The following is a 19,134-nucleotide window of genomic DNA, read 5'->3' as shown; positions in this document are numbered from 1 at the left end:
TCTCAAAACCCTATCTTTTTACCAACGTAATTTTTTAGAGAAAACGGTCCATTGTATTAGCAATCTACCATGAAAATAAACAAAAAAGTTATGACAATTCAAACATTTCACAATTTTCACATTTAGTAATAATTTTTTTTAGTGTAAATTATTTCGGCCGGAAATTGAAGTTTGATGCTGATTTTATTGTTAATGGCCTTGCGTGAGTAAAACAAGTTGTTTTTATTATATATTATATATACATATAATATAATATACTATGTACCGTAATGTTCCGATTTTATCACGCCCTCCGCGCATTAGTCGTTTATTCATTAATTTGCTGTTACATTTGAGGACAAGTGTTTTCCCTCTTCTTCAAGATGAATGTTGAAAGCGTGTTTTGCAACGTTAAAAATATTGAAATGGGTATAGATGTTGAAGAATATTACAGGGCATTTTTGAAAAGGGGCGTAATTAAATTGTTTAAACAGATGTCGCTGATGGCAATTTCTCAGTTGTTGTCGTTATCGAACTTCCTGCGCCCTGCTTTACCGATGATATACAGATGGCTCGTTTGTCAAATTCTAGACGGCAGGACGTGCAAATGCGTAATTTTGTACACAATGTGGACATTTGGGCATAACCAGTCTCTTTCAGTTTATCTATGGTGCTTTCGGTGAGATTTCGTAACTCTTTTGAACATTTTTTTTCATCAAACGGTCTACAAGAGAGCGTTGAGTTGAAGACCTTTGAGAAAGCGACTGTTCATCTTGTTCGTTAGATTATAATAAACAAAATCACTTATTAATTTTAACTTACTTGTTTGGTGTTGGTGGCTGAAGAAAAAAAATACTATACAATTTTTAATATTCATAGCGGTAGTATTTTTTTGTTTTTTTCGTGAGCATTGTCAGGTATGTATACAGACAAACAAACGTAACACTGGCGAAATTTTCATTGACCACGCCTTCAACGATCATTTTGAATCTTGGTTGTGGCTTTCATAACAAGAAGAGCGCCCATCGTTTTTCTTTGCGTTTGACGTTTCACACTAGCGCCTTCTGATGACGATATTGCACAACGCAGTGTCTCGTGAAACATTTCCACCAGGTGGTGATAGTGTGAACTGGGCGATGAATTTTCACTAAAATTGTTCTAGGCGTTTCGTCTGTTTGTCTGTGGTATGTACCTCTTATGCATTTGTTGTTGTTGAAGTTACTCGCATTCTTCCGATCATAAAGTCTGTTCTCTACACACTTAATTTTGATTACCGACCGAGTTCGGTAATTTTTTGACGAGATTAAAACTGCTGAGCACCGAACTCGTTCAGCAAAAATGCAGTGTTTACCTTTTCCATACGATTTTGACAGTTGTTTTACTGAGCCTCAGTAAAATCGATTACCGAAACTATCGAGATCGTACTGCTGTTATAATCTCGTCAAAAAAGTACCGAACAGGCAATTCAGAAATAAGTGTGTAAGAGGGATTTTTTTTTGCGGATAAACTAGACGCGAACTTTTATTATACAGCTTTTTTCTTAAAAATAAATTCAATTCCATTTTTCTTATAATCAACAGCTTTTCAACACTATCAAGGGATTTTTTCACCAGTCACGTACAATAAAAAGTATGACAATCTCAATATTTTTGATCACAACACTGGATCGCGTCTAAGTTTCAAATAGATACTATAGTAATTACGAATAATCAAACTAAAGTATCATGAAAACAACTTGTTTAATTCAGGCGGTAGCCTTTACAATAAAATCAGCATCAAAATATAATTCTCGAAATAATTTACACAGAAAAATTTTTTTTTTTGTTACTAAATGTAAAAATTGTGAAATGTTTGAAATGTCATAACTTTTTTGTTTATCAGTTTACCATCACCAAAATTTTATGGTAGATAGCTGATATAATGGGTCATTTCCCCTAAAAAATTGAAGTTGGTAAAAAGATAGGGTTTTGAGATATTTGAGTTTTTGTGACAAATATCATATTTTTTCAAAGTAGAAAAAGAAATTTTTTACAGTGTATATTTTCTAAGGAATCATCATTTAGTTATCTAACTTTGCTGAAAAATTTATAACAATCGAACAATCCGTTTTTGCTGTACAGCTTTTAGAATATTTTAGAACTATTTTCGCATACACCCTTTTGAAAAGTTAGTCGTGAGTGAATATGAAGGTCTAATATCAAAAAATGGCGATTTATATGAAATTGAAAAACTGTGCAAAGTTTCAGATATTTTTGAAATGGTCGCTCAGGATCGACTGACATGACTCCGTGGAATTCCTCATGTGCGTTCAACATGTAATCAGGTTTGTACCTTTTAATACCGCCCTATTTTGTTTATCCTTTGACAGATACGCGTATTCCGACTACCACTTGTAATCTTCCTCAGTGTCAGTTATCCACGAGTGGGTGTCGGTAAAATTTACAAAGCTAATAATGAAAAACATGAGTTTTCACGAAAAAGGCATTTCGTGTTTTATGTTTCGATATAACGTACACTTATTTTTTTCTCAATTTGCGCTAATTCTGGGTAAAAAGGTTAATGCTGTGCACTAAAACATTGATTTGAGTGATTTCGTAGTTTATCTGGGAGTTATTACTGGGAAAAATGAAATTTTTCAATGTCGAAGCAAAATGAACGTTACTTCGAATTCGCTTTATCGAGGCTATGTTTTATCGAAGATTACATTTATCTATTTTGAAGTTTGTACTACAATTTTTGAAATAAATTTCAAGCCATTTTTTTCTGTATTAGCGAGATTTTTAGCCCTAGACTAGTTCATCTCGGGACCCACGTTGTATTTTGCTTCCGAAGGAAGAACTCACAATTTGTGAATTTGTCGGGAGTGGGATCCCATGTTCTCGGTGTGATAGAACGTTTTTGATTGATTTATTGATTTGTCTTTATTTAAGAGACTTTCAGCCCTTGGCTGGTTCGTCTCGATCCTAAAAAACCATCACACCAAGTCCGCTTCACTTCAAGCCATTTCGTATCATTGGCAAATGCAACCGCATAACAGTCACACTGGGAAAATAAACTGGTTTTGAAGCGTGTCATCGATCACTTTTAGATCCGATTCATTTTCTGGCAATTAGTCCAGCATACAAGTAGTGCTATAAAAGATCTGCTGATTGCTGAGCAATTAATTACGAATTTATGGAAAAATTTTGAAATTTCGATTCATTTTCATATTATCAAAAGCTGCAACTGTGAATTCCGTTTTCTCCAATCCCTACTTTTGTCGAATGTTACTGTTATGCAATTAATATGGGCAGTGTTTCAAATCTGTAAAAATACCTCCTCCTCTTCTTGGCGTAACGTCCTCCTGGGACAAAGCCTGCTTCTCAGCTTAGTGTTCTATGAGCACTTCCACAGTTATTAACTGAGAGCTTCCTCTGCCAATGACCATTTTGCATGTGTATATCGTGTGGCAGGCACGAAGATACTCTATGCCCAAGGAAGTCAAGGAAATTTCCTTTACGAAAAGATCCTGGATCGACCGGGAATCGAACCCGTCACCCTCAGCATGGTCATGCTGAATACCCGTGCGTTTACCGCCTCGGCTATATGGGCCCTAAATCTGTAATAATAATGTCACCTAAATTTTGTTTCACTTTTAGCGTATGTCCAAAAAAGTCATGATTTGTGCTTAGTCTGGTTTAGAAATACCTAGTATATATCGGATCCCTTACTAAGCATATATGCTTCAATTTACTCTTTTCTCAACACAAGCGATTGAAGCGTTTGTCTTGTTTCATATTTCGGAATATATATTTTTTTTTTTTGCAGAGTCAGAAACACGTGTAAAAACAAAACGAACGAAATTAATGGATGCCGTGATCGCTTGTTTTCGAATAGCATGAAATTGGGATCGTTAGATTATTACTGACACTGTGATCCTATATGGGGATTCCTGAAGTCATCGATCAAGTAAGTACAGCTTTTACGAAGTCTTCTTCTAATCAGCGTTCGTTGAAAATACACCCTTGGATGTACAAATACGTATAAAAGACTGCACGCGCCAAATAACTGAGCGGCTAACAAGATACCTACATGAACACAATATCATATTAGCTAGATATACCAAGCTGTCTGCAGTTACTTTATCTTGATTTTGGCACACGCTCTGTTTATACATTAACTCACGGGTTCCCAACCGGTGGTCCGCGGCTCCCTGGGGGGCCGCCAAGCTAGTTCAGGGGGGCCGCGATGATGCAAAAGAAAAATTAAATTTTTATTCTATTTTGTATGAATTGGGTTGTTTAATAAACAAAATATTGCTATTTTCTATATCCTAATAGAAAGAGCTCATGTTTCTGAGTATAACTTGATTTCATTGCGTTCCAATAACTTTGTTTTGATGGTTAAATAAACAAAACAGTTTTAATTTTTGTGGATAGAATGACAGTTCAATCGATAAAATGACAGTTCATCCCGAACAAAAAAAAATCCCCGTACAAACTTTAAATGCATTTTAAAAATAGTTCCCGGGCACCAAAAATGATGAAATTTTGGATTTTGACTAATTTTTGGACGGATATTCCGATTATGGAATAATCTGAACTTACCTAAAGTGCCCAGTTATACCAATTTTTAGTTTTGTACACCGCCACCTCCAAAAGCCACAATTTGAGGAGCAAATTTTCAGTATAAAACGCCTTCAGAAGAAAAAAAATTTTCGGCTGCGCCGCTTTTTTTCAGCTCCGACTTAAATTTAATTTTCATCACATCAGTGTTTATGAAATGTAAGTGTCGAGTAAAAAATATATCATTGATCGTCAAAAATCTCTCCCACAGTAGATTTGTGGCTACGTCACTGTACCAAAAAAATGGTTTCGTTCATTTATTTCGTATTTTTTTCTCTAAAATTTTTATTGGGCCCCAGATGTTTTGACAACTCTTTAAGGGGGTCGCCACCCAAAAAAGGTTGGGAACCCGTTAACTGCTGCAGCTGTAAGAATTATCGTCACATGTGAAGTAATGTTTTTTTATGATTTCGATTTACCTAGGGAATCGCGCCACTTGGGCAGTGGCTTCTATATTCGTCTGTTTGCCACTATAACTCAGTCAAATTTGAACCAATTGCCTACAATTTTTGGAATGCAGTGAGATAGGTATAGTATCTACCCGTGTACAACATTTCAAGTCAAAATTCAAAATTGACTGAGTTATAGTGGCAAACAGACGAATATAGAAGCCACCGCCCAAGTGGCGCGATACCCTATATTTCTGTAAAACTATTGTTTAAAAATATGTAAAAATGTTTCGTTTAGTATTTAAGTATTAAGTGACCCACTTGAGCAGTGGCTTCTATTTTAGGGCACTTTCTTCTATAACTCAGTCAATGTTGACTCAATTGACACAATTTTTGGAACGCGGCGGTATAGGTATAGTATCAAGCCATATTCAAAATTTCGAGTCAATTGGTTTAAGGACAAACGTCTTGACATCCCGCTTGAACAGTGCATCAAAACTTCAAACGCACAAATCTCAAGAAGCAAGCAAGCTTTACACAACCAAGCATTTTATTATTCTGTTCTTGCTCACTTGTAATAAGCTTAAAATAAAAAGATCAGGTGCGCAGGTTTTGTTTACAAAGAGATTTGTGCTCTCGAATTCGTGAGTAGGTGCCAAAGTCGGCCATTGTGGCGGCCATTTTGGGATTCTTACAAATCTGTCCTTAAAATTGATTGAGTTTAGCGGAAAAGAGCCCACAATAGAAACCATTGCCCAAATGGCTCGACACCCTATGCTAGAATTTTCTTAACGATCCATATACTGCCTCCATTCACACAACGGTCCCATGTGAATAGGAAACCCAGCAAACATGGGACTGTTATGCGAATAGGGGCAGTATAGCCGATGCGCAAAACAGGTAGATATACTTGATCACTAAATCGGATAAACTGACTTAGTTTTAGTTGGGACGCTACTCCAAAAAATAAAGAACAAGCTTACTCTTACGCGCTACTATTCATTTGATTTGATATGTTTCGAGTTTATTGAAGATCATAAATATTAATAAGCCGATTTCAACGCATCAGCTTGTCTAGTTATTGTATTTATATTAATCACTAGCTGTCCCGGCTAACGTGCCTACTGTGTTTTTTGACATACAGCTCTATGGGAACGTCCCTCGCAAAGTCATCTGTATGGGAGCCCTCCTTTCCAGAGGGGGGAGGGTTCTCACACTATGCTAAGAACCTACCCCGGACCCATGCCACCCCCCCTCCCTCCCAAATACAAAATTTCACGCCGATCGGTTCAGTACTTTCCGAATGCATAAGGGTCGGAAAGACAAACAGAAATTCATTTTTATATATATAGATAGGTAGATATATATAATTTTGAATTCTAGAATGCTTTATTTTGATTCTTGAAAACAATTGCAATCAAATCATTGTCATTATTTCGTTCAAAAAGAATCCTGATTCCAAAGCTTGAACAATAGCTTTGCCAGTTGTGCAATTCAACCAGTAGTGTGTTGGTATTATTTTGAGAGTCAAATGAAAGTGAAGAAATTGTGCGCTCTATTTTAGCCTCGATCGCACGCTTCTCCTCTCCTCCTGATCGAAGGGCAATGATGATGATAAAATTGTGAATGCAAAACAAAAACACTTTGCAGTGCCAGAAATAGACACAGACAGCATTGGCGAGAAGTGTGACATAAAATGGGATGCCCCATTGCTGCTACATAGATACCTACAAGTGAACTACGGATGCACTTACACTGGGAGGAAACGACGAATAGCAAATCTCGCAATCTTCCGTTCCAGATTTTTTGATCTAGAAAAAGGGAATGGGAGAAATTAGGTCATTGGTTACATTCTGTATTCAATGTTAGGTAGGTGGCTCATACCTTTGGCTTATTTACTGTGCTGGGCTTCCGAAATGGATTGATAACGTGGGCGTCTTTGAACAGTTTCTCCTGATCTCCATCATAAAATCGTTCCATTAGTTTTTCTTTGTCCCATTTGAAGTGATTTAGTAGAATTCGTGTAGTAGTGGCAGGGATCTGAAAAGAAAACAATATACAATTTGAAACCGATTATTAAGTGAATAAATGGTTGAACAATTTACATTGTTATATCGGAAAGTGAATGAAAGTGAGATTTAAATATATATATCGAACTGGGTTCTACTACAACGTTCAGAGAACTTGCCGCAGACAAGTATAACTATCGGTGCGTGCCTCAATAATTATTCTGTGATATGTTTTCTTTTATTTATTTATTAAAGAATATGTCCCGAAAGCAAACTTATGTGTCTCTAACAAATTTGGGGTTGTTATGTTATATGGGACAATTGTGCTTAGAACGGCAGATTACATACACAGAGAAACAGACGTCACACTCTGCTCGTCTCCCATCGATCACCTTTTCAACGGCTGATTCAAATATTCGGTAGTAGGTCGATTGGCCACTTGCGGCGCTGGCATCGTTTATGCTTATGTTTGACGTTAGCTCAATACCGCCAGATAGTGATGGTCCGGCCAAACAAAATAAATTTGGCATTGGGCGATTACGTTTTCGTAACGATGTTTTTAAATTAATTTTCTTCTACGTGTTACACCTGTTTCTCTGTGTTACATCTTTTCTGCAGAACATGCTATGGAAGAGAATCATGGCTAATCAACTTAACTCAACATGCATTTCATCGTGCTAGTTCTACACTAACGGAAATGTGCGAAAAATTTATGTTGGCAAATATGTCAAAAAGTGTTACTTTTCAGCACAGGTGTCAAACAGTTGTAATTTTCGGCACTTTTGTTTTAGTGAAAAAAGTAGGCCGTTTTATCGTTGGTTTACTAAGTGAAAAGTTGACGTTTTCACAATGTAATCGCAAACATCATGTTGCTCAACGCTCAACACAACTGTAAATCATTTTTGCTCAAAACAATTGCAAATCATTTCTTTTTTTTGTGCCTTTCATTGCTTGGTTGTTGGTTCCTGATATGCGCTTTACTGTGTTTTGCAGTGCTTTTGAGGAATTATTTGTTGATTTGCCTACATTGTTTTGTTTACGCTAAAATAGCATTTCTAATCAAATTTATTTGAAGTTTTGCACTAGATTTACTGTTGATTAAAACAAAAACCTAAAAGTAGAATGAAAGCTATCATACCCGGAATTGAACTATTACATAAAAATCATGCACACGAGGATCTAATGCTACTGAATGCCCCCACCTGCAAATCAAGTCACTCTTACATGAAAAGTTGGATTGATAAAAACTACCTTTTAAAAAAAAACTTCAGATATGACTAAAATTAAAAAAAAAACTTATAATTCAACCAAGATATAGGTAGGGCGCTGTGTACTTCGTTGATAAAACGATTGATCAATAACGCGCTGCTGTTTCTAGATCAATGGCGTTTTGCAATGTTACCATTATTTCAAAATACCGTGAGGTCGCCATTCACCGCTCATGCCCCATTCACCGCTCATTTTGGGTCAATCATACAAAAATGGTCAAATATTAGTAAAGTATCGTAACAAAAGTGAATGTAATATGCTGCCACATTTAAAAACTTTCATGTCACCATGATTTTATATGGGTGTACCTGAAATCACGTTCTCAAAAAATATTTCTCACACTGCGCTGCAGGACAACATGGGAACTGTTCAGGGCAAACAGCAGAAAAAATATCCAATAGGTAAAACCCGTTAAAGATTCCATTTTGACAAAACAGGATGAACTGAACATCATGAATCATCAATACTTTGGTAAATACAAGTTATTTTGTTTTTATAAATGAATAGTTTCTGTGATTCCATGAAAAAATAATCCAATGAGCGGTGAATGGATCCATTATGAGCGGTGAATAGATGCATGAGCGGTAATAGGAGCCAAGAGATTGCATATTTGAATTTTTATTTTTTCGACTGTAAACATATTTTACAATCGTTATATATTTTTTCTATAATAACAACATAATTGTTGAGTTTTTAACGTAAACTAAAGTGCAATATTCGCAAACGTCGATTTTTAATGTCATATACTTTACGAAAATTCCGTTAAATGAACGATGAATGGCGACCTCACGGTATACTTATCATTATTTGTTCTATGAGCCTAGTTATTACATGCATATATGTAGAGGTATAGGTCTTCGTGAAAAAAATCTCAAAAAAACAAATTATAAGCGGAAACCTCTGACTGAAACTAACTATCCTGATTTGTCAAAAAGACCTCCATCAACCTTGTTACTTTCTCCAGAAATTTCTCTACTAAGAGGTCTTTCCCAATGTCGGCAAACTCATTTGGCACTGTTTTAGGATTTTTCTCAAGATTTCATCAGATTTATTTGCTAGTTTTTTTTCTCAACAATGCTAAATAAGGGCCATCAAACTCTATTGTTCGGATTTTCTTGATAAACGGTACCAGATCTTAAAATAAAGTACCGTATTCAGCTGTTCTATTTTCGGTAAAAGTTCGGATTACCGAATGTTCAGCAAATTATTACCGAAGTTTAGCGAAAAACTACCGAACGTTCGGTAAACTGTACTGAATCATCGGTAATGCTTACCGAACGTTCGGTAAAACATAACTGAACTTTGGTAAAACTGTACTGAACTTCGGTAATCCGAACTTTTACCGAAAATAGAACAGCCGAATAAGTGACACTAAAATAAGTGTGTAGGTATTTCAAATCTGGCTTTAAATGAAAATCAAAAACTAAGAATTGCAGCATGAGTTCCACTTGAACGACTTTTGGGAGATTGCCAGATCTGTCTTCGTTACATATGTACAGGGGATAGTCAAAATAATTGGGACAGGTAAAATTTTCACTTTTCAAAAAACGTTCAACTAGCTGTAACTTTTCGAAAAGGGCATCAAATAATCCCAAACTGTTACTGTAAGTTTACCAACTAGTTGTGTATCAGTAGTTAGAAAGAAGTTAGAAAGGTTCCAGAAAAAGATCTAATTATCCGAAAGCCAACTTTGAGCTGCTATATCTCGGGATGCAATGAACCGAATGCAATGAAAATCTGATCATTAATGACCAATATACCATTGAAAAAACGTTTGACTTAATTTGAAATTATTAATAAGAAAACAAAAAATCGCTAAAATTCCCTTACGTAATTAATGGACAGCCCCTTGCGGCGTAAGATCTACCACCACATCAAATTTCGATCTTGTTAATGTTTTCATGCCTAATGTGGCCAATCTGTGGTAAGCAGACATTCCAGGATCGAGATTTGATGCGCTTTTTAAATATTTTGTTACTAATCCACATTTTATTTCAGGAGTAATAAGGTAAATATTTAATAAATGCTTATTATTCATGATTATGATTGTTTTTCATACAAATGTATAACAAAACATACACAACACACACTCACATACATTACATATACATATCTCATCATATATTGGGAAAGGGAGGGACCATCAGAGCACCCGATTGAAGCGATTTGGACAGGAGCTTGGAACTGCCTCCTCCTTGTTGTTAACATTTCGTGGATTGAGGGCGGGCTCTTTGACCCCATCTATTGGGAGTATTCTGTCAATCGAGGGCTTGATTTTGCAGTTGTTCGTGAGAACTTTCTTCTGGAAGGAGATTCTTTTCCCCTGACGCGGGTTTCGCGCAAGTGTCTCTGCTTGCGGGTCCGCACAACCCTTTTTGGCCCTTCATACAGGAGAATGACTGACCACTAACAACAGCACAATCTTGATCAAATCGCTTTTCAGATTATTCCAGTGCTATAGGCAGCTGCCTTGCTACAATAGATGGTAGAACAATATCATCATATCATCATTTGTCATGTGCATCCCATTACTTTTTACCCCAAGTCAATTAGAGGGAATTAAAATGAACTATAATTACCATCTAGAATTTTGAAACGATGATGAAGTTTTGGATAAATTGGTGTTATATTAGAAAAAAATCTAATCATTATAATTTTCTTTCGTGTTAAGAATTCCAGTTTTAGTAAAAAGTTTTCAATAGCTATATATTATAGCATTATATTAGTCATAAATAATCAAAATTACATTGCATTCGGTTCATTGAATCCGAAGATATAGGGCTTGTCCATAAACTACGTAGACTCTGAGGCGGTGGGACGGGGAGGGTTCTTGCAAAAGTCTACGGTCTATACACATTTTGAAAATTTTGTATGGACGACAGTCTACGAGGGGGGAGAGGGTGGTCTGAGATAGCCAAAATTAAGTCTACGTAGTTTATGGACAGCGCCATAACAGTTCAAAGTTGCCTCTCGGATAATTCTACTTTTCTCTAGAATCTTTCTAACTTCGTGTAGAATAGCCCGATCTTTTCCAAGTTTGAATGGATCACTGATACACAACTAGTAGACAAACTTATAGTAAAAATTCGAGAATATTGGATGCTTTTTTCGAAAAGTTACAACAAGTTGAACATTGTTTGAAAAGTGAAAATTTTATCTGTCCCAATGATTTTGACTTATGCCTGTATTTAATACTTGCTGTCCCGGCAAACGTCGTACTGCCTGCCTACTGTATTTTTTGACATCCAGCTCCATGGAAAAGTACCGTTCAAAACGGAATTTCAAAATTTCTCATTTTTCTTGCCTTCCCGGACACTTTTTCCAATTATTTTTTTATCGCACGAACACGTCGGAGCCCTGCACAAATGCAATAGTGAAAGAATTACGTAAGTCTGTTAACCCGTTTCCGAGTCTATTCGTGACATTTCATTTCATTTTTATTACAAGATAGTGTTATAACTGGTGCTTACATTCTAAAACCCTACTGAAACATAATTTCAAACTATCTAATCTAGCTTTCATAGAATTTATAGGCTATTTAATTAAAATTTGCAACGGAGAGAAAAAAAAATCAGAAACAAGTCCCTAACGTACTATGTAGGCATTAATTTTGTTTCTCACAATTCCGTTTGAATATTTGAATTGATCCTGCATTTTTTACATCATCAGGTAGATTGTTGAACATATCTGGTCCTACATTTTGGAAACGTCTCCTTCCTATTTCGGTTCGAAACCCCATTCGCTGGAGAAGATGAGCGTATCGCGTGCGGTGTTGGTGAGTAGCAGCATTGAATGTCCAATTGTAATGTAGATTTAGCTGGTTGACGACTTTGAACATTATGGTGCAAATTTGATAGGTGTAAAGTCCTTGTATCGGTAGAATATTGTGATCGAAGGCACTGTACAATATAGCTTTCAGGCATCGATTCTGTTGAACTTGGGCTTCTATGAGGAGTGCGTTAAACGACGATCCCCAAACAGCAATTCCGTACTGATAACGAGTGTGAACAAAAGCAAAATAGATTTTAAGAAGCACGTGTTTTGACAACTTCCGTAACATTCCGCATAACGATGAGTAGCTGGATAAAATCTTCCGAATATGGACGTCCCATCGTAGCCTGCTATCAATATGAATTCCTAGATGCTTGAAGGTTGATACTTCTTCTATTGGCACTCCTTTCACAATAAGTACAGGCTGGCTAGTATTTTCGCTGTCTTTGGCACCAAAAACCATTACTTTGGTCTTGTTCAGATTCAATGCAAGGAGATTATTTTCAAGATTGGTGGTTATAAGCTGTAAATCATTTGACACATCCTGGAACATTTGGGCACGGCTGTTACGCTTATAAGAAATCGCTGTGTCATCGGCGAACAACCTTGGTTGGCCTTTAATTTGAAGATTTGCGATGTCGTTCACGTATACAAGAAACAGCAAAGGACCAATGTTGCTCCCTTGTGGAACGCTACAGAAGATACTACGAAGCTCGCTTCTAATCCCAGAAATCACAACTTGTTGTTCACGATTGGACAAGTAACTACGCATAAGGTCATTAGCGACTCCTCGGATTCCATATGCATCGAGTTTTTTCAAGAGCATCGAGTGATTGATTGTGTCAAAGGCTTTAGATAAATCTAAGAATAGAATTCCAGCCGACATTTTTTGATCCACTGCATGCGAAACGTCATCCACTAATTCCAAGACCGCGATTTCCTTGCCTGAATCCAAATTGATGTTGGTAGAGCAAAGATGTGCTTTCGAGGAAGCCGTACAAGCGAACAGATAAAAGTTTCTCGAATACCTTGTTAATAGCCGATAATACGGATATTGGTCTGTAGTTTGTAGAGTCATTCGGGTTACCTTCTTTGAAGACAGGATATACGAGGGCTCGTTTAAGGCAATCCGGGTAGCAACCTGAGCTAATACAGTCCGGATTCGCTGGTTGGGTCACGACTGCGCCCCGATTAGCGAATAGTGTTCGTTCGTTGGGGCAACTGACAACTGATCAAAATGCTCTAGACACACGCAAGTGACGAGAAATACGTCACGGAGCACTCACATACTTGCGTAAACGTTCTGTATACAGTAGTAATCCTACATTATAGAGATCTGCGGAGGCGGCCATTGTGAGCCAATCGTGCAGAGAGAACTGTCAAAGTGTGAGCCAAATGAACATGCTTATCGTTCGTAGGAAGGCGTCGTTTGAACGGTATTGCAATCGGAACTAAGTAAATTAAAATTATTTATTTTTAATATCGAGATATTGGCGACATATGTATGTTTAGTAAAAAGATAAAAAATTATTAATTCTGCTTTCAAAAGCTCATGCTTATGACGACACTTTTGTTGCTGAACTTGTCGAAAAAACTTCCATTGCTGCTTCTTGCTTTACTTCTGCCGATATGATTAGCGTAACACTTTTGCAATGAATTTCAGATTTCTTCGATTGCTCCGCTATTTCAACAACATTTTGAAAAAAAAATCTACCATAATTAGAAAATGTAAACAAAACAACTTGAACCACAACGAAGTCACGCACAAAGTTTGAACATCTAGCTTTGTAGCAAGTGTTGGCAGCTGTTGTAAACAAAACAAACAGCGTTGCCGAATCGACGTATGTAACTTCCGCTCATCTCTATGTAGAGGATTTCTAGTATACAGGAGCTGTGATGCGACGGTGGACAGACGTCAAACTCGTTTTGACATCTATTTTGACATTGACAGTGCTTTTTAGTTGGGTTTTGCCCCAACCAGTGAACATTCAACCATCGAGACAGCCCATCTAACGAGCTCTCAACGAAAGAATCGTCACTGTACTATCATTGAAGGATGTACAAATAATTTGCGAAAGTGCTAATCCATGTTTTTTAAGCGCTGCTACGGGAAAGTCGTCTACTCCAGTTGCTTTAGAGGCATCTAATGTGTTAATTGTATTAAATACCTCAGGTTGTGAAGCCGGTCCTAGAAAGATTGATCTAGCTGAACGTTTCATGGTATTAAATTTGTCTATGTCGCCATCCGAATCGAGACTGCTTGCAATTTCATCTCCAACAGTTGAGAAGAACCTATTGAACACATTTCCCACGTCCTCAGGTTCGGTTACTTGGACGCCACCGACATCTAGTTCGAGATGTTTTCCTCAGCTGCTTTATTCCCGACGAGGCTGTTGATACGGTTCCACAGTTGTTCAATTCTCGTTTATTTAGAATGTTTTTGTCATGAAATATTCTACTAAATTCAGCGCATGAGACAAAGCTCATGAGGCACATCTTGAGAAAAATGAGGCGCACAACATTGAATCTCAAAATGTACTTTGCTCTTGGGAGCAGTGATGGAAAACAGTGAGGGATGCAGCTGAGCAGATACAAACGCAAAGCCATACTACACGTGAACAACAGAAGCCTGAATATATTCGCACTTTCTTCACTCGCGAGCTAACGAAGCTGGTCGCACTCGTGATTGATTCGCGAAGCAGCTCTGAACATTTTTCAATTTTGTGAAAAAACGTATTAACATTACTATCTGATGGATAATTACTTGTTGTGCTATTAAAATCGCACTAAAATGCAATTCCCGCATCTCCACTCGTTCTTCGCGAATAAAAATCAGTCTTCCCAAACGAACACCAAACTCGCTAAGTACTGCTGTATTTATACTCCGCCTGTACTCTGACTGTGCGTTCGTACCGCAACACACAAATCTGTACCCAAACGTGTACTTATGTTCAAAGTTCGTTTCAAACACAAGTTCGAACATATGTACAGTACATGTGTACCGTGCGAAACGAAGTGGGAAGCAATCGTGCCAAAAAGAACTTTCTCGAACGACGATTGACAGTTCGGCACCAATCGTTTGCCAATCCGAACGCCGATTCGGGTTTCATTTTCGGTTTGTGCTCGGATCGATTTTCGTTTTGTACTTCTGTACGTACACAAGTTTTGTACTTGAGTACTCTTCGGTACGGAGTACGGTAGCAAACACGGGTACTCCGATGTTTGGCGTTTTATGTTCAACACAAGTGCGAGAAAACGTACAGAAGTTGAACATGTGTTAAGTTTGTGGAAAGACTGATAAAAATTCATGAGTGTTTTTGTTTTGCTTCATACTCTTGGCACCGTGAGTAAACCGTTTGTTGGTTTTTCACTCGCGAGTTGGTTCACGATGAGAGTGTTTCCATCTCTGCTTGGGAGCACACTTGCAATGTGACTCCCGTACATGGAACTACAGCAATTTCCAACAAAAATCATTGATCGATTTATTTTAAGGGATAAATGGGCAACATGTGGCAATTTTTCTTTGAAAAAGTATTTTCCCCATAGTAAATCCTATGAAAACGGCTGGCGCTAAACTATAGTTTTGAGCTGACATTTTGGGCAATTGATATGATACCAAAAATACGGAATGGACCTCAAAAAGTGCACAGGAGTGAAATGTCTTTTCCTGTCCCACGCTAATAGTTATAGTCCTTTCATCTCAATTAACACTCGAAACAAACGAACTTTTACTGTTGACCATTAAAGGAAACGTCTTTTCTGTGTTGTTATGCTCTTCTCTTCTCAAACGTCTTGTAATTCTGTTGAGCTCTTTAGTAAACTTAGCACTAGATTTATTCCATACCCAAGTAACCATGACGCTGTATATAGAGCATTAATTTCGCTTTAAAGTGTATTATATGACATGCGATATAAAGTTGTTTTGTCACATAGGCACCATTAAAGTAGGTTTAAAGTCGAAAGTGGCGCTACTATTGTTGATTTAAAGCAAGCTTTACTGTGGTGATTGCTAAAGTATATTAAATGCTTGTACATTACAGCTAATGCAATCAAATCGTATGGAATGCATACTTGATGCATCATGTCAAAAAAGAAAAAAGCATGTTTTTCATTTTTCTATCTATTTTTATCTTCCAATACTCTCACTTTGATGTTTTTTATTGTATTTCGGGAATTGAACCTAGACTGCTGAAACTGAACCACGATGAAACTCGGACGCGCTATCGCTGTGTGCTACGATACCATGTATTTTGCACCTGGAAAAATGTGCAACATAAAGTAACGTATACTTATAGCTAGTGCTTAATTGAGTTGTGCTTTCAACAACTCTAAAAAATGTGCTGGGGTCTGAATACCATCAGTTATGTTACTCTCGAATATAAATTCGTCTGTGTTGATTCTGCTTTTTTTTTGCTATTGCTATTTTTGTTTTCATACGTGCTCACTTCTACCTAAAATACAATAAATAAGAAACAATACAAACAGCGCTTTAATCCTTCCTTTTATGAATTCGGGGCGTTATGTTAAATACAGAAACCGATACCCCACATAATTTTTGTTCCCTCAGCATCTGATTGTTTTCATGTACCAACCAGAAACCCAAAAAACCATACGTAATATAAATTTGCAAACAGCAACATCTGAGCATGATAATCTAAGTGATCCGCAGCAATCCATGAAAATTTTGGTTTGTTTTTCTTTGTTTTGAATGGTTCTGTTTCTAAAATTCTTTTACAGTTTTTATTTCGAACTGAGCGATATTTTTCTGTTTACAACGATGGAAGCTTTAGTAAAGGCATATATAAAGTAATAAATGCTTGCATTATAGTTTGCTATAAAGCTTTTAACATGGTAATGCAATGAAGCATTTAACAACGGCTCTATAGAACTATACAGAACTGTCAAAATCTCGTAATGCTTCAATGCTTTCATAATGCAGATTAAACGCATCATTACTTGACAGATGTAAAATAAAAGTTATGTTGCATTAGCTAAACTATAATACGATTGATTTAATGTTATGATATAATGCTTGTGGTTACTTGGGTATTCTTCTCAAAATTACTGATGGGTAATCTGCTAAGAATCTTCATTTGAATCTTGCAAGGGCTATGTCAGGAATTCACTTAAGGCGAAACTGGATCCATTTCCTCACATTTTGATTTTTGATTTTTTATAAAATAACGAAGCAATATTTTCAAAATCGGTTTTCGTGCACATGTAGAGTATGGATCAAGGTATCTTCTGACTTTTTTTTCAGATGGAAAATGTTTTTAGTTTTTGCAGAAACCATTTTTTAACAAAATATCACAAAAAATGGTTTCTGCAAAAACGAAAAACATTTTCCACCTGGAAAAAAAAGTCAGGAGATACCTTGATCCATACTCTACATGTGCACGAAAACCGATTTTGAAAATATTGCTTCGTTATTTAATAAAAAATCAAAAACCAAAAATATGAAAAAATGCTTCCAGTTTCGCCTTAAGATGACGTTTGTACGAATCGAAAATATGTGAATGGCATTCAAGAAGTCCGCTAAGAATTCGGCAAGGAATTTGCTGAATAATTTAGGGGAATCCGTCAAAAAAGCCGCCAGGAATCTACCAGGTATCTCGTGAAATATTCTTTACAGACTTCACATAATTCTATCAGATTAAGAAAAAGAAGTAGAAGTATTCCACAATGCCTTTAATGCACCAAGGGTCAAGAAGGTTGCATGTTTTTTAAAGTAGAATATTGCGAAGAATATAAGGGGCCCCTATAGCCACATTTGTAAAGGCGTGTGTATCCAGTAGTTTGTAAAATCAATAGGCTAACCTATTCAAAAAAAAAAAAAAAACAACAAATTACACAGTATTGAGCTTGTTGATGTTGTTCTCCACGTAATACTTAACCTTCTCCTGTCAAATTTGAATTTAAACAATCAGCAATAAGAGGCGATCAGCTGTTCTGAATTGGCTCGTAAAGTAAACAAAACTGCTTTAGCAGTAGTGCTTTATAACTGCAAGTTCTCTTATGGGTAGTACGCAGGTCGCAAGAAATTTCTGGGCTATCTCGATGAGTGTAAAATTGTCAAGGAATCGCTCAAGAAATGAGCAAGCGTCGCTTTATTCCGGATCCTAGTACGGAGCTAAAACGAACCGTCAAATCAAATGGAGCTTGAAATTTCTTGACCATTCACGAAAAAAGGAGGAAAAATAATGCACTTATTATTTACTTATTAAAATTACTTGAGCGATTACGTTTAAAGTGCATACCTCGTATTAAGTGTAACAACTAATTTTGTCACCCAACCATAAATTGGGACATATGACTACGATCAATTAATACAGACAAAGCATACTATCAAGAAAATTCAGCCCATTCAGCCAGATTCACAAATCCTATAACACAACAAAAACAAAGCCCATCATCTCATGGACGCAACATTTCTACGTCGTCACATAAATAAATGACGTCATAGATTTTCGTTACTTCGCATCACATAATAATCGTGGGCATAGGTAAAATGCTTTGCACATCTTTTAAGGCCACTGAAATGAAACCACGCATTTGTGCGAGAAGGCATGTCTATTTCTTTGTTAAAAACTAGTTTGTTGGAAAATTTTCAATTATTGTGAGTGATACTAAAGTTCAACATTTGAACCAAATCTCTTCGAAGGTATAACGAGTTCGAAGAAGACTAATCGTATCACTCACGGGAATAGCCCAACAAACGTGTCGACACACACCCTGCCTAGAAACTGAGGGCCTTTTGCATTGTTGTTTGGATGGGCAAGGTAACAAAAACAAAAAAAAAATCCCATGACTTCACACACAAACAGCAAAATCAACTCTTTCATAGAAGAAAAATTAATGAATCACCTCGACAACGGTGTTGACGTCCTTGATGCAATCTACCATATGCTGGACGATTTCCTCCGTCGTCAGCACCTCGAACGGGTAGTCCTCTTCCTGCTGGCCACGATCCCGGGGGTTGTTGATGTCCACGTCCATGGCAAAGTCATCGTCTCCGCTGGAAACATTTCCGGAATCGTGCTCATCGAAGCTTTCGTCGTCGGAATCCATCTTTAATTCACTCTCTTCCTGCCTTGGGCTTTGTACACCACTCTG

At 36.9% G+C, this 19,134-nt stretch overlaps 1 protein-coding gene across 1 annotated transcript in view; it reads right to left on the bottom strand.

Annotated features, from left to right (window-relative positions):
- LOC134291577 (E3 ubiquitin-protein ligase ariadne-1) overlaps nt 1-19,134 on the bottom strand; it is a 41,237-nt gene that overhangs the window by 21,586 nt on the left and 517 nt on the right. The window contains exons 1-3 of the mRNA XM_062859512.1: nt 18,886-19,134; nt 6,857-7,012; nt 6,727-6,783 (exon numbers count right to left, since the gene is read on the bottom strand). The exon at nt 18,886-19,134 is cut by the window's right edge and continues 517 nt beyond it. Coding sequence (XP_062715496.1) covers nt 6,727-6,783; nt 6,857-7,012; nt 18,886-19,089 — 417 coding nt within the window. The 5' untranslated portion in view covers nt 19,090-19,134. The remainder of the gene's footprint in view (nt 1-6,726; nt 6,784-6,856; nt 7,013-18,885) is intronic.

This window comes from Aedes albopictus, chromosome 3 (assembly GCF_035046485.1).
Source record: "Aedes albopictus strain Foshan chromosome 3, AalbF5, whole genome shotgun sequence".
NCBI classification, from domain to species: Eukaryota; Metazoa; Arthropoda; class Insecta; order Diptera; family Culicidae; genus Aedes; species Aedes albopictus.
The sequence above is the reverse complement of the archived record's forward strand: the minus strand, read 5'-3'. Positions and strand labels throughout refer to the sequence as shown.